Source organism: Dermacentor silvarum, chromosome 3 (genome assembly GCF_013339745.2).
Source record: "Dermacentor silvarum isolate Dsil-2018 chromosome 3, BIME_Dsil_1.4, whole genome shotgun sequence".
In the NCBI taxonomy this organism is placed as follows: Eukaryota; Metazoa; Arthropoda; class Arachnida; order Ixodida; family Ixodidae; genus Dermacentor; species Dermacentor silvarum.
In genome coordinates, this window is record NC_051156.1 from 200835680 (window position 1) to 200849744 (window position 14065).

General features: G+C 45.2%; 1 protein-coding gene across 1 annotated transcript in view; it reads right to left on the reverse strand.

Moving 5' to 3' along the window:
- The window catches only part of LOC119446493 (uncharacterized), a 39198-nt gene that overhangs the window by 6301 nt on the left and 18832 nt on the right, over positions 1-14065 (reverse strand). The window contains exons 10-16 of the mRNA XM_037710928.2: positions 12958-13040; positions 11656-11890; positions 11134-11264; positions 8167-8273; positions 6608-6710; positions 3802-3944; positions 1532-1682 (exon numbers count right to left, since the gene is read on the reverse strand). Coding sequence (XP_037566856.1) covers positions 1532-1682; positions 3802-3944; positions 6608-6710; positions 8167-8273; positions 11134-11264; positions 11656-11890; positions 12958-13040 — 953 coding nt within the window. The remainder of the gene's footprint in view (positions 1-1531; positions 1683-3801; positions 3945-6607; positions 6711-8166; positions 8274-11133; positions 11265-11655; positions 11891-12957; positions 13041-14065) is intronic.

The window sequence follows — 14065 nt, forward strand, 5'->3', positions numbered from 1 at the left end:
ATACGGCCTGCGCGACCGTGCGCTGCCCCGCTATCCCTCCCCCCTCACTCCCTCGCCGGTGCCTCGAGCGCAACGGAAGAAGGCGCGTTTCCTCCCTGCTTTTCTTGCGCGCGCGAGATTTAGACGCGGTCATCGGCTCCCCTCGCACGTTTTCACTCGCACATACAGCATACGGCGCGCGGCGACTGCGTTATCGCCCTTGGACTTTAGTGTACGGCCACGCTAGCGGCAAAAACACGCAGCAAAAACGCGCGTCAGAAACGCATGGCAACGCGTCATGCCGCGCGCGGCAAAAGCGGCAGGAATTGGGGGTCTTGCGGCGTGCCGCGCGAGATGGGTTCTGCGGAAAATGCCGCGTGCCGCGAGATGAAGAACCAATCAAGAGCGACGAGGGTGACGTCACGGAGCTATCACAACCGGAACGCCGCCGGTCCGCACCGGATTTTCAATCGACGATCGTCTTCTCTCGCATGAAACAACGAGTGCTCGCGGTGTTGCTCGCCCGTTCGGAGAGCGCTGGAGATCTTGGGCGCGATCTTGTACGCGTTCCAAAATGGAACGAAGGCGGTCCGTTCCATCGAGCCGCACACGATTGGTCAATTTGAACCGTGACGATCAAATTGACCAATCGTGTGCGATTCGATGGAACGGACGGCCTCCGTTCCATTTTGGAACGCGTACAAGATCACGCCCCTTATCGCTCTGCCGTGCGGCGAACACGAGACGTGCGCGTTTTTTGCCGCTAGCGTGGCCGTACCCTTATATACGGAATATCTATGAGCCAAAACCAATTTTAGGGCCACAACGCGTCATGGACACCATCTTTATAATGCAAATACGGATCTCAAGGGCCATACTTTTGCTGGCGGAAGCTGAAAATACGTCATAGTTGTCGCCCCCGGCACTTTGGGAGGCCAATGCCATCGTCAAGCCACCAAGCCAAGCGACATGAAGAGTCAAAATGGCTGCTCGGGGCCGGCGCGGGGATGGCAGTTTGCAACGTATGATGCGGGAACGGTCCCGCAGTTGTGACGCAACAGCGGGGTTACCAATGCATTGAGTTCTAAGGGAGCTGTGCCGAGACCGGTCGAAAACAACGTAACAGCCGCGAAAATGCAGCCCCCGGTAACGTAACAGCGAGGTTCTGCTGTAACACTGTACGACGCTACGACGCCATCGTGACGCTCGCTCTTCGTTTCCGATGCCTTGCGCTTGTGCGAAACGACACGCGTCCACGCATCCGGTACCTGGTGTGACATTCCGAGGATGCGTGCTTCAACGAAAACGGAAAACGGGTGCGCGTTACAATTGAGGGCGCGTTAGAATCGAGTAAATACGGTAAACGTTTATTTTTCGAATTTTCGTGCCGAACCTGCATATAACGAAATCCTCTTTATAACGAAGTTTTTCGGGAATTTGTCAATTTCGTTATATCCAGGTTTAACTGTAATCGAAACATCAGCCAAGATTGAGGTAATGAGTCCCATAGTCACTAGAACACATCTCCAGCACAAAGGAGAAGGTCCCCCACCTGGAATCCAGCCTGCTGGACCTCGTGCGCCCGGACGACGTGCGAGAGCTCGTTGCGGGCCAGGAACTCCTCGAGGGCCTCGGCGCTGAACATGTGCGCTGTGCCTCGCTTCATGTTGGGCACAAAGTCCCTCTGCTGGTCCGCTTCGGTGCTGAAATGTAGACGGTGCCACGTAGAGGGGCAGTTTCACTGGGTGCACAATCCTCGCTCCACGTCATCCTCATACTATACCACACTGCTGATACACAAACAGTGCGAGTTGGGCAGATTGGATGCCCATAGAAAACAGGTGTTTATTATGACTGTGTAGAGCCACAGTCCTAGGGCAGTTCCGGCCAAGCACTGCTGTCGGACTGTTGGACTGCATTGGCACTTCGTGTACATGTGTGCTTTTTATGGGGCTGACACTGCCCTCATTACAGGTGATAGCACCAGTCTCGCTGTTAGTGCAGCTCTACAATACTTAGCATAAATTCAGCAGTAGATATGCAAGGAGTGTGGTCATAGAAATCTGGCACTCCACCTGTTTCATGGTGAAGTTCTTGATCTACAACATATTTTACAAAATGTAAAGCATTATGTTTTGGTTGTGAGTGCAGGCAGCATCCTGTGGAAGTTGTAAAAATGGTGCACTTGTACAAATGTGTGACTGTGTTTGTTTTATGCCAATTAGGTTCAGACTTGCAACTTCTTCCATGTAATAATTTGTTCATGTATCATCACTAGTATATTGACAGACATAAAACTTGTTCTTATTTATCCAGTGACCACATTTCACCGGCTAACAAATGTTGACAGTTAATGCTCAGCACAAGACACACCTTTCTGTATCGACAGTTTCTCAAATGTTATCGCTGGTTCTAGCTGTTGTCTATGTTTATGCCAAGCCTTGTGTTATCAGATTGCGTGCATGACACGATTAGCAGTGTACGTTCTAGAACTTATGCAAGCACTAGACATTATGCTGGAAGGTTCAATAAATAGCCCATGCATCTGTACAGCAGATCAAATTTTCACCGATCGCCTACTGCGCTCACCACTTCCATTGTGCTTTGAGGTTAACTTTTTTTTTTTTCTAGGCACAGGTTCGCCCAAGAAAGAGTTAGTGTCATGATTCACAGTTTTTGCTACTGTGTTCTTCATCATCACTACAATGTGACTATATGAAGTTAATGTTACACTGAACTGCATAATGCACACCTATTTCTAGCTTAAGCATATAATGCACTATCATTTGTTCATGAATGCAGGCGGTGAAAAAAGTCACTGGTTATCGCTTCTGAGCAAGCACAGTGTGCATGCGTGTAAGAAGGCTGAAGCAGTGAATCTGAGGAGGAGGGAGAGGAACTTAACAGTATAGGAAGTGTTCTGATAGACAGCTGACTGTCCGTTTAACTGACCACATATACAGCCAACTGTATATGTGGTCCTGACAGGACCGACGAAATTGATTGAATTATCCGCCGGATCAAACTAAACAAGATGCAGAAAGAACGTCAAAACACAGAGCTGATTCATTTGGCAGTACTTGCCCGATTCTAACACAACCCAGCATCAAATGTGCGCCTGCTTTCTACGCGTCCAAAGTAGGAAACTAACGTACAGATAACATTAAAGCTCCTAATTAGTGTAGAAATCTACCGCGCACCCAATGTTTTAGCAAGAAAAATGGCCAAGGGTCTAATATGCTTTGCACAGTGGTGGCCGGTTTCTTAAAACTCGCCACAAGGCATTTTAAAGTCAGCTTCGCTGCAATACAGCCACTGTTATACAGCAAACACGGTTTTCGGCCCAATTTTTATGGAAAAAAAAGGTGTGTGTTATAATCGGGTGAATACCATAATCAGACATTTTGAGCTACTTGGGAGGTTATAGCTTGAAGATATTCCTTGGGCAGGCCGAAAATATGCGTTTTCGATAGGAGATGATGCGTGTTCAACGCATTCACTATGCCTTAATCTCTGCCGAGACAGACGATGCCAGTAAAGGGGTCGCTACCGTGTCACCATAGGGGTCAGGCGTGCATGATGACTGGTAAAGTTCGAATTATCCGGCAAAGGCCAATTTTAGGATCAGAATAACGAAAGCTTGGGCCAATAGGAATGCATGTGCGCCGGCTGGGACCTTTGGTTGGGATCAAATTAACCGAAGAATCGAATTAATGGAAGTCTACTGAGTAACTTTATGTGTCTTATATGCACAACTACATGGCCTACATGATCACAGTATAACTACACTTCTCCCATGGAAAGCAAACAAAGTGTCCTTACGAAATGGGGTCGCTCCACATGAGTTCCCAGGCAAGTGATGACTGGCTTTCGGGATCATTCAGTGGTTTCGGAATCTGGTTTATCGCAGCCAGGTAGCCGCCACCAAGCCATGGAGGAGGAATGCCCCCATGCACACAGAACACCTACACAGAAGCACATAAAAGATTTCAATCTCTGTTTGCCAGTAACAAACCTACTGTCAACCTTAAGCAGTTTTCTGTAACACTTTGAGGCAGGACTTCCTGCTTTGGAAAACTGCATTTCAACTCTAGATTATGTTGAAAGCAGGACATTTTGTTCTATCCTTTAAAGACCATAACAAAGCAACAAAGTTGACAGAAAAAGTCACTATCCAACGTCCTAGCCATTGCTGCTGTAGTGCTGTAGCACTCGTTATCATGTCAATGCATTCCATTTCCGCATTCACCAAACAGACATTTCACAAGGACAGGTTCGCAAGAGTATTAAATTGGCTCGTTGCAACCTCAGGCACGAGAAAATAAACTAAATATAAAGTAACATCCCAGACTAATTTCGAAGCTAGCACAGCAAAAATTACCTTCCTAGATACCTAGACAATATATAGTTAAACCTCGATATAATGAAGTTGGTGAGATTGGAACATTACGTTGTTATTAAATTTCAGCCTTTTATGGAAATAACTAAAGCTGCAGACCAATTTTTCTTGGATGGAAGGGGTCGTAAAAGCTTCCAAATTATCGGGCAATCGAAAAAAAAAATTTAATGACAAAAGGAATTCATTTTGTTGAATTTGAGAGTTGGCGATCAAAGATATAATTTCATGCCGTGTCGACAATATATTCATATCGGCAGCAGGAAGCAAAGCCTGGGAAGCTTCCACGTCCGGTTGATAGTGTTGCCTGCAGTGGGACGACACCATCAGTGGACCGATCTTCACACCAATGCAGCATCAAAACTCTTCGAGCGCTCCAAAGAAAGCTTCGCTTTAAGATCGCATGTAATCGAGGCGACAGGTGACAATCCCTTACTCACTGCCACCCTATCTGTCAGTAAATTTGTGACACTGGGAACGTGTGTCGTGTTCGAGAAATTGAGCAAGATCCGATATGGCATTTGAAATTTCAGTAACCATTATGCATTGTCTCTAGTATTGTTTCTACGAGTAAAAAAGTCGCAGCTTTGTCCGAAAGGCGAAGCATTGATAACAAGAGCAATGTGTTAAACAGCTAACGACGGTTTGTAGTTTTATTGGCCGTATAAACTGCACTAAACATTCACTTACTAACTAAATTACCAAGCATGATGGCACACACGTGCACAGGTAAACATGAGCAGATCTCACTCGATGACTGCGAACACTCGTTGCCGCAACGCTGACATGACATAAAGCACAGGCGGAGCGGAGCAAACACTTTTTCTGCTTTTCGCTTCCACTCATCTCTGAAACTTGAGATTATGCGACCTCCAGCACTAAACGTGCAGGGATGACAGTGCATTACTTCCAAGATGGGGTGCACAGGCAGCGTATGCACCCAGCTGCACCGTGATGGCCATGCGCAGTGACGACCGGTCTAGAGGAGAGGAGATGCACTTCGCCCGACTACTTGGTCAACCGCTCCCTATCAACATAATCTGAATGCATACTATAGTAGTGTATTCATGCTTGTCTAAAGCCCGCGCAACACTTCGGCGAGTGAAAATTCGAAACAAATGTTCCAGTAAGCACCACTCACATAAGCAGTGAATACCTTGACTGCACCTTGTAAAATCTATGGATAACAAACAACAACATTTGGCTTGAAGGGCAATGCATTAATAGCAAGGCTTAGTGTTGCACTTCAAACACCTCGGATGGTGTTCTAACTGCACAAGTGCGGCATGTTGGCACACTGCAGCCTGCGAGGAAACTCCTGCTGGGCAGCAGCAACAGCGCCCAGGCAGTTACGAGGCGTCTCAGAATGCTGGCATGATGAGCGCCACTAGTGGGATTGCAGGCGTCGCACCTTGACAGTGCACGAGACGAGATGAAACTGTCAGCGGTAGTCAGTGCCCAGCGAAATTTTAGACAATGTTAGCTTGATGTTTACTGCTCAGACCAGAGCAAACACACGGCAGCTCAGTAGGAATGTTAGCTTGCTTATAGTGTGCATGCGCACAGCGTCCATGTCGGCAGTAGAAGGCAGGACGCTGCCCTTACTCTGCCATCGAGGCCATTGAGCGCAACAATGACGATGTGTTTACTTCGCTTCGCTGTTTTTGCAGCCAAAATGCACTACATGGCTCTAGAAAGCCTCTAACCTTATGTGCGCGAGCCACGCATGCACAATTAGCGGGACAGCATTACAGCGGCGGCGGTGGCGCGAATGAGCCTCGAGCATCCATATAATTGCCCATCACTATAAAAAATACAGGCCTCAAGTAAGTGAGTAAGTATGGTACAATATTGAGCTAGCTGTTGCATAAGTCGACAGTTTTCATGAATTTGCACTTCTTCCATTTGCTGAAACAAGACCAGAGTTTTCTAGATGGAAGGTAAAGCAATCAAAAGGCAGCCAATAACATTAAGGTCTCAAACATCTATGTTTTGCTGCAGCTTTTGAAATATACAACGAAGTTACCAACCATGTGCTGCTTGCACATGCCTTGGTTATTAGCTATTACTTTCATTGTTCTTGCAACACTCAACGCCCTCAGTTTTTGTGGTCACTTAATTTGGTTGAGAAACCAACTAGTATTATTTCTTTTCTTTTTCTTGCAACTATTTGAACACGTCTGTCTAAGCCAGGACGGGTGTGGCAGATACTCGTAACAGCTACATGTCTACCTTTGTGTCCACCACAGCAGCTATCGGCATGACGTCGAAGCAGGCATTTATCTGCTCCCAGACCTCCACGCCGACACGGTCTCCAAACTTGTTCACGCACTCACTGCACAAAACGAGAGAGAGACAAGCAACTCGCGAGGACCCATCTTTTGCAACACGCACCATTTTCATAAGTTCTTAGAGAACTTCCACACAATATTTACAACATTCCTGCAAAACACTTAGCAAAAGAATAAAATTTTCTTAAAAAGTGGGAGATCAAAAAATCTGAACTTCCTTGCTGCGTTGGCATGTAATCTATGTAGTACAATTTCACATCCATACGTCTGTCCATTTATTTACTCAGACATAAAAATTCCCTCGAGACCAGAAAGGCATTACGGGCAAGCATACCAAAACTGCATATAAATATGAAATTATCTAACAGACAGTACTAGTAGACTAACAGACAGTACTAGTAGAGCAACCAGCCACCATATTTCCATATTATCTTCATAATATGGTTATAATATAAGCAACCCTATTCCTATTACCCCATGACTTGGTTGTAAGCAACCATACTCCCCCATCCCCATAACCAGATTGCTATGGGGATGAATATACATGAGTGTGTTTACTGGTTTACTGGGAGAGTGTGTAGTGGTATAAAACCACAGCCGGAACTGATACCAGTTCGAGCACAAGACAGATGCCAGCCTAACTTTGTCAGCATCTCTGCCTAGTAAAGTCCTTGCGTATTGGCGATACTTTTTATTGCCAATAATAAAATCAGTACATTCATGTATGGGCATATTGGCAGAAATCTGTCACACTAACTCCTGGCAGCTGAAGCACCATCCTGGTGTGCGCTAGTATGTTGCAGTTTTGTCCCAGTGGTACAGCTTCAATTAGGATTCGTACACACTTACCAGTCACCGGTGTGAAGCAGACAAACTCTTTGGAGCCAATCACGAGACCTCACGTGTTAATTTGGTCCCTTGGCACAAAACTCAGCAATGCTCTATGTAGCATGGCAAACCAATACGTGACAATATGTTATCAAAGTGCAAAATTCAGGACACATTAGGTGATGGCTGCCTTGAACAATCAGAGATCTTTGGTGCCGGCAATGTGAAACCCCGATAATTCGAAATCCCTTATTGCTCTGTTGCCCCTGGCAAAGTCCAATGTATTTGAATAAAGAAAAACTCCCATGAATTCAAACTCCAAAAACCACGCAACAGTTATTTTAAACAAAATCTCTCACTCCCATGCACCGCTGTTGAAACAAACCCAAGCAAAAAGCTAAAGTTCGATGCATCGCTAGCTACCCTTATGTTGTGTTTCATAAAAATGACAAGAAAAGACGTACAGGAAGCTGAGGCCTTTCCCAACCGACTTATAAGGGGCAGAAAGAAGCCCCCAGCACATGCCTGTGTGCTCACTTGCCCCCCCCCCCCCCTTCCCCTCCTCTCCTTCTTGTCATCCATTTTCCAAAAGCATACGCAGGTGCTTTCAGGTTTGTGAACTAGACATCAAATAACCCGACAGAAGAGCAGGCACATTTCAGTTGAGCTTACTTGTAGAAGGTGAACATCTTCTGCACACTCCGCACCTCGTGGTTGCCTCTGAGGAGAAAAAATTTGTCGGGCGCCAGTATCTTCTGGGCAAACAGGTGTGCAATGACCTGTTGTAGAAACAGGAGAAAGCATAAAAATACAGGGAAAGGTAAAGGCAAGTACAACTTTTAAATGCAAATAGGAAACGTGAAGCACAATGTAATCTATTGTTAGCAACTTAACGCAAAGATATAGGAGTGCATTCCTCTCGTAGCTAGGTATCTAAAGTGCAGTATGATGGTCACATCGGGAAGTACAGTAGAACCTCATTCATGTGTTTTCGAAAAAACGCGAGAAAGAACGTACTAACTGAGAAAACGTACGATCCAAAAGTAACCAAAATATGTGAAAGACTCAACTGTATTGACATCTACGTAATGCTAAGCATTCCACACGAGACACGAGACGCAGACACGCGTCGAGCTGGTGGGGTTTCGGAGGCCTGAGAGATGTTTTGTTTTCCTATTGTGCAGTGTTTAAAAACGGCAACGGGAAACCGAAACGAAATCAAGCTGGCGGGCGACGCCGGATGCCGCCAGAGCGAAGCGTGAAGCTCACATCGTGCCACCTGCAGCACGGAACGGTGGCACGTTTGGATTATCGCGTGCAGTACGCTATCAGCGTGCAGTACGCTATCAACAGCACTATGCCCCATGCGCTGTAAAACAGGTAGGTGAAGATGCTTATTGCAATTTGCGGCGATAGCAGTGAATGTGGCGTGCGACGACTCGGAGAATTGCTGGCACCGGAATAAGAAACAGAGAACTCTGGCGTTTTCTCATGAGCCGGGCAGGCGAGTATTGCAGTGAAGCTGCAGCAGCGGGCGGCTATATACTGTTCTCGACTGCACGTGCCTCACGGATTTTCTTGTTTGCATGGGATCTAGCAGCCAGAAAACGTATCATACGATCACAGTCTGGCGATGTACTGAACACTGGTGGCAAAAAAATCGTGTTTCCCGGGAACGTATGAACTGGTAAAAAATAAGCGTAACTCTATCGGGTAATTTTTTGTGCTCTCGATCGCGAATGTTAGCATCGAGAAAACATATGTAACGGGATTGTATCAACGAGGTTCTACTGTACATGTTAAAGCTTTACACTTCTCGGGAGGATACTTTACAGCGCAAATTTTTTTAAGATCCCACGATTCCAAAATTTTCAGTCGAGGATACACTTAACTATCGTGAGTAAAACTGCAAGCACAGGACTATCAGTAAGCAGTATAAGAAGTAGGGGTGTGCGAATACCGAATAGTAGATTTAGAATTGAATATCAAATCAAATCAAGAAAAAAAAAACTGAATATTGAATCGAGGATCAATTATCACAAAATTTAATGCTTGCAAATATTGTGCAATAAAACAAGGAGCTGCACATGCTTGAGAGTCTCCTAGTATTGCATAACAAGAATTTGCAAGCTATTAGTGACTTAGGTACATAGAAATCAAGATATACAGTATGGCCCACTGTTATTAAAGGAAACTCGAAATTAGTGTGCCAGCACTGATTACAGCTCAGTTATAGTATATGAAGGTCTGGGAAATATTTTTTTATCAATAAAATTTGTGTATCAGGGGCTTTATTGCCTCTGAAGCTAAAGAATTAGTGACGTTATGTTGTACTGAATACCAATGAGGTTCTCAGTTCAATAGAGGGCCTGCATTTTATGGCAATCTTATATTGCACAGAAAGTTTTCTTTTCCAGTTTTCCTCCAAGATGCAGAAGGGCTTTCACATCTATATGCCAGGTGGGTTATCGGAAGGCCAATCTGTGCAACAAACGAACGCGCAGACCACGAATCACGTGACTCATCTCCACACGTAGTGATCGATTATCATTTTAATCGGTCCTATTGACCTGGGCGAACATCGTACCGGCGGAAGCGGCCCTGGCCAATGTGGCACTATGCAATCCCCACATCGGACCGACATCGGGTAGGGCAGAAGTGCTCGCAGAGACAAAGTCCGCAACCGCATAAGCCAAGATGGCCCGTCCACAGAATGCTTGGCAAAAACAAGTGCTCACTTGTGTAGTATCGAGCATGGAAGGCTCCGCGGTGCACACGACATGCAGCATGGCGTGGGTCTTTACACTGATAAAATATACTGAACATTTGAAAAATTTAATAGTAGATATTTGATTCACGAATCAAATAGTTTGACCAGTTCACTATTCCATTCAATCCACCAATATGAGAGTATTCATACGCTCCTAGTAAGAAGTATTGTGTTCCAATCGATTTATTGTCCTTCTGTTCGCATGAAAATAAAAAGTATCATGTGACATATTCTTCAACACAAGATGGCTGGTACCAGAACGTGAAGTTCATGCTCACACCTCCAAAAAGCTCTCTTTATGTGTTTACAACAAACCATAGAACGCCTGTTGTCACCCTGCAACGTACACAATAGAAACGTTCATTTGAACACTCATCTTTCACTCATGAAGAAATTATCACGCTCAAACCTTGCTGCAGTTTTTCTGTTGACATGAGAAAGAAAATGTGGCCTAAAATTTTTTGTCTGCAAATGTGCAACACTATTCCAATTCTGTGGAGTCATAATTAAACTTCCAGTGACTTGACCAATGACAACTTTCACGTGGCATTTTATGTTAGCATGAACACTTACCTATTTTTGAATTCTGGGATAAAGCACCAGAATTAAAAATAGGCAAGTGTTCATGCTGACATCAAGTGCCATTGCTTCTCGCCTTTTGTGCTAAGATAATTACCTATTTTAATTCAATGAAGAGGCAATGAAGAAAATTTGATCCAGCAAGAACCAAACCACACAACAAATGATTTTGATTTTAAATTGGCCTTTGTTAGCTTTTTGTACCCTACACCTCTTTACTTATGAGCCTTCAAGCCCTAAATGATGTGTAAAAGGTAGAAAAAAGAAAAAAAACACACACAAGCACACACCTCTACGCCGTGCTCTCCTCGGTCAACGTAATCGCCGAGGAAGAGGAAGTTGGCTGGCGTCAACACAGGCCCCATTCGCCAGAGTGCCTTCTCAAAGCACACCAGGTCCCGGTAATTGCCGTGGATGTCACCTGACAAAGGCAGAAGTGAAAAAACCTGGTTATGCAAGAGTTTCAAGAGTTTATGCAAGCGATGACAAATGAGAAAGCAACTGAAGCTGAAATAAAGGCTTCCAATGGTCATAGCCTATGGTGGCAAGCACATCTATTTTTCAAGACATGTCTCTTTCTAGCTACGTTTGTTTTGCTAGTGTAGGATAACATGCTGTAACAAGAAGGCAAGAAGGCATACCTAACATTACGAACAGTGAAGACAATGAGACAAGTGATTTGAAAGGGACATATGCACTGTCCAAAGCCAGTAAATCTGTCCTTCTCACATAACTTGTCTCATTGTCTTCACTGTTCGCCATGTTGAACACAAACAAAACAGCCCATCTCATAACTCTCATGCAAGGCTTACCCAGAATGTAGGTGGGCACGCTGAGCTTCAGCAGCCGCGGCTCGGTAAACATGATGTCGCGCGTCTGCCGGCACATGGCAAGCAGACAGCGTGCAAGGGCCTGCCGATCCACCTCGCCCCAGCTGAAGGCGTCCTTGGACATGCGACCCCCTCCAGGGCGTCCCTCTGGGTTGTCCTTGCGGATGGCCCGCTCAAAGTACCGCAGGCCTGCCAGCATCTCGTTGGCATGGGACTTCTGCGCTGACAGGTCAGCCCCCCAACCAACGACACAGATTTAGCTCCGGGATCTCTTGTTCGAACAACTGTCAAGGTCAAGGAACACAGTCAAGGTCCGCAGGAAGACGGCGACCTGAAGTGATCAAGGGCCCTGCTTGGAGCCAAAGTTTCAACAAGCCATCTTGTCTTCATCAGGCTCGGGCAAAAACGAGTCGCTTTGTTGAAATGCTGCTTCCAGGCTGAGGCTTCCCTGTTAAGCCACTGCTGAACAATTGAACACCATGTGCTTGTTACACAATGCGCATCTTTTATACCCCTATCCCACCATAGTGATAAGCCACTTTACTAAAGCATCACCCGCTTCTCCACTGAAGGAAGGTGAGGACAGTGTTAGCTACAGGTTGGTAGCTACATGCAGGCTGTTAGCTACAGGGCATGCCAGCAATCTCTCTGCAGGAGTGTCTCCTTTTAACGTGTATGGGGTTAGGCATGCCACAATGACAAATATGGAGCAAGGAGGCTACCTATCACCAATACTGCATTGGGAAACTAACAGGGCTAGAAAGGGTGAAACTGACTAGATGAAGCAGAATGCCTCCACTCTACCAAAGTCCACCCCATACCCACCGAGCAGTGAACGATTGTTAGAGACAAATTGAACAAATGCTGAAGCTCCTGTGTAAAACTTGCCATAAAGTGAAATGAAATAATAAAGGTCCATTTGTGTACATAAGACTACTCAATTGCACAGAAGAGTTTCTTTATGATTTACTTATCTGAGTTTTTAGATTTTATGCAGCTGGCTTGCATACACTGAGCAGCATGCAAACAAAATTTGTGTTGCTATAGCCAAAACAGCTTCAAAGCCTGCTCTCTCAATTTCATTGAAGCAAGAACAGCATTTAAATAAAGGTGTGAACAACTGAATTTTAGGATTACTTCAATGTGTCCAACAATTCATTATATTAGTAAATCAGTGTTCAATAGGTCAAGACTAGACTATAAAAAAATTATATCTTCAATGCAGGCCAACATTTCACACTTTCTTGTCATCTCTTGGCAGAGATTGGAGGTGCAAAATCTTACTTGGTTGAATGAATCCATTGAAGGCAGCCTTTCAAACCGCGTCTTCTCACCCAGTCGAGAACTTTTTGTGAGGGCAGCCGTGCCTGCAAGAAATAAATAAAGGATTGCTGCCATCAGACGGTGAAGCATATTTGCTTTTACAAGGTAAGCAATGCCACTACTCCACCGGCAAAAGTATTCAGTCAATGGAGGCAAATTCAGAAATATTGCATCAGTTGATACACAAAAAGTAATCAATTATGAGCGGTTGAGTAGTCACCAAACAGCAACTTATAATCAAACAGAGCTTGAAAAGGGGTGCTGATATGACAGCTGCCGCTGCCAAGGCACGACACTGTTCAGCCACTCAGCACACGGTCAAAGGTTCAATCCTGGCTGCCACAGCGGCACTTTGATGGATGTGTTGCTCAAAACTGCTTTTGCACCAACATATCAGTGCACTTTAATGGAGTCCCAGGACGTCGAGGTTAATACAGAGCTCCCAACAATTGCATCTCTCATAGGTTAGCCATAGTTATAGGATGTCAAACCCTGCCAACTACTACTGTTAATGTAGGTAAGGCATTGCAAATGTAGCTGCCAATATATTGCAGTGATAACTGTAACAAAAATTATACCATGCATGCTGAAGTTGTGCATACAGCTTGCTAGTACCTAAAGGAACAGTGATCTAAACTCTATACAGTTAAACCTCGATATAACAAACTTCAATATAATGAAATTCTCAATATAACAATACATTTAGGTTTTCACAACTTTTTCTCCATAGCACATGATGCCTTTTGAACCTCAATATAATGAAGTGTGTTTATACACGATTTCAATATAATAATGAAATTGCACTGCCGCCACAAAGGAATACCGAGGCAACACATGGGAAGTGCCACGAACGCAGATAGTCAAATGGTTGAATTACATGCGGCTGCTTGGGAACGCAACTCTCAAATCGCGTGCTGCGTGACAGAGGTCGACCGCCAAAGCGAAACAGCAAGACCCTCTCACCGTCACGTTCCACATGATGTCCAAGTGCGATAAGATACTATCACGCCCCACACACCGTGTGCTGTGGGTGTTGGGGAAAGTAGGCGACGGTGAGCGGAAAAAATGG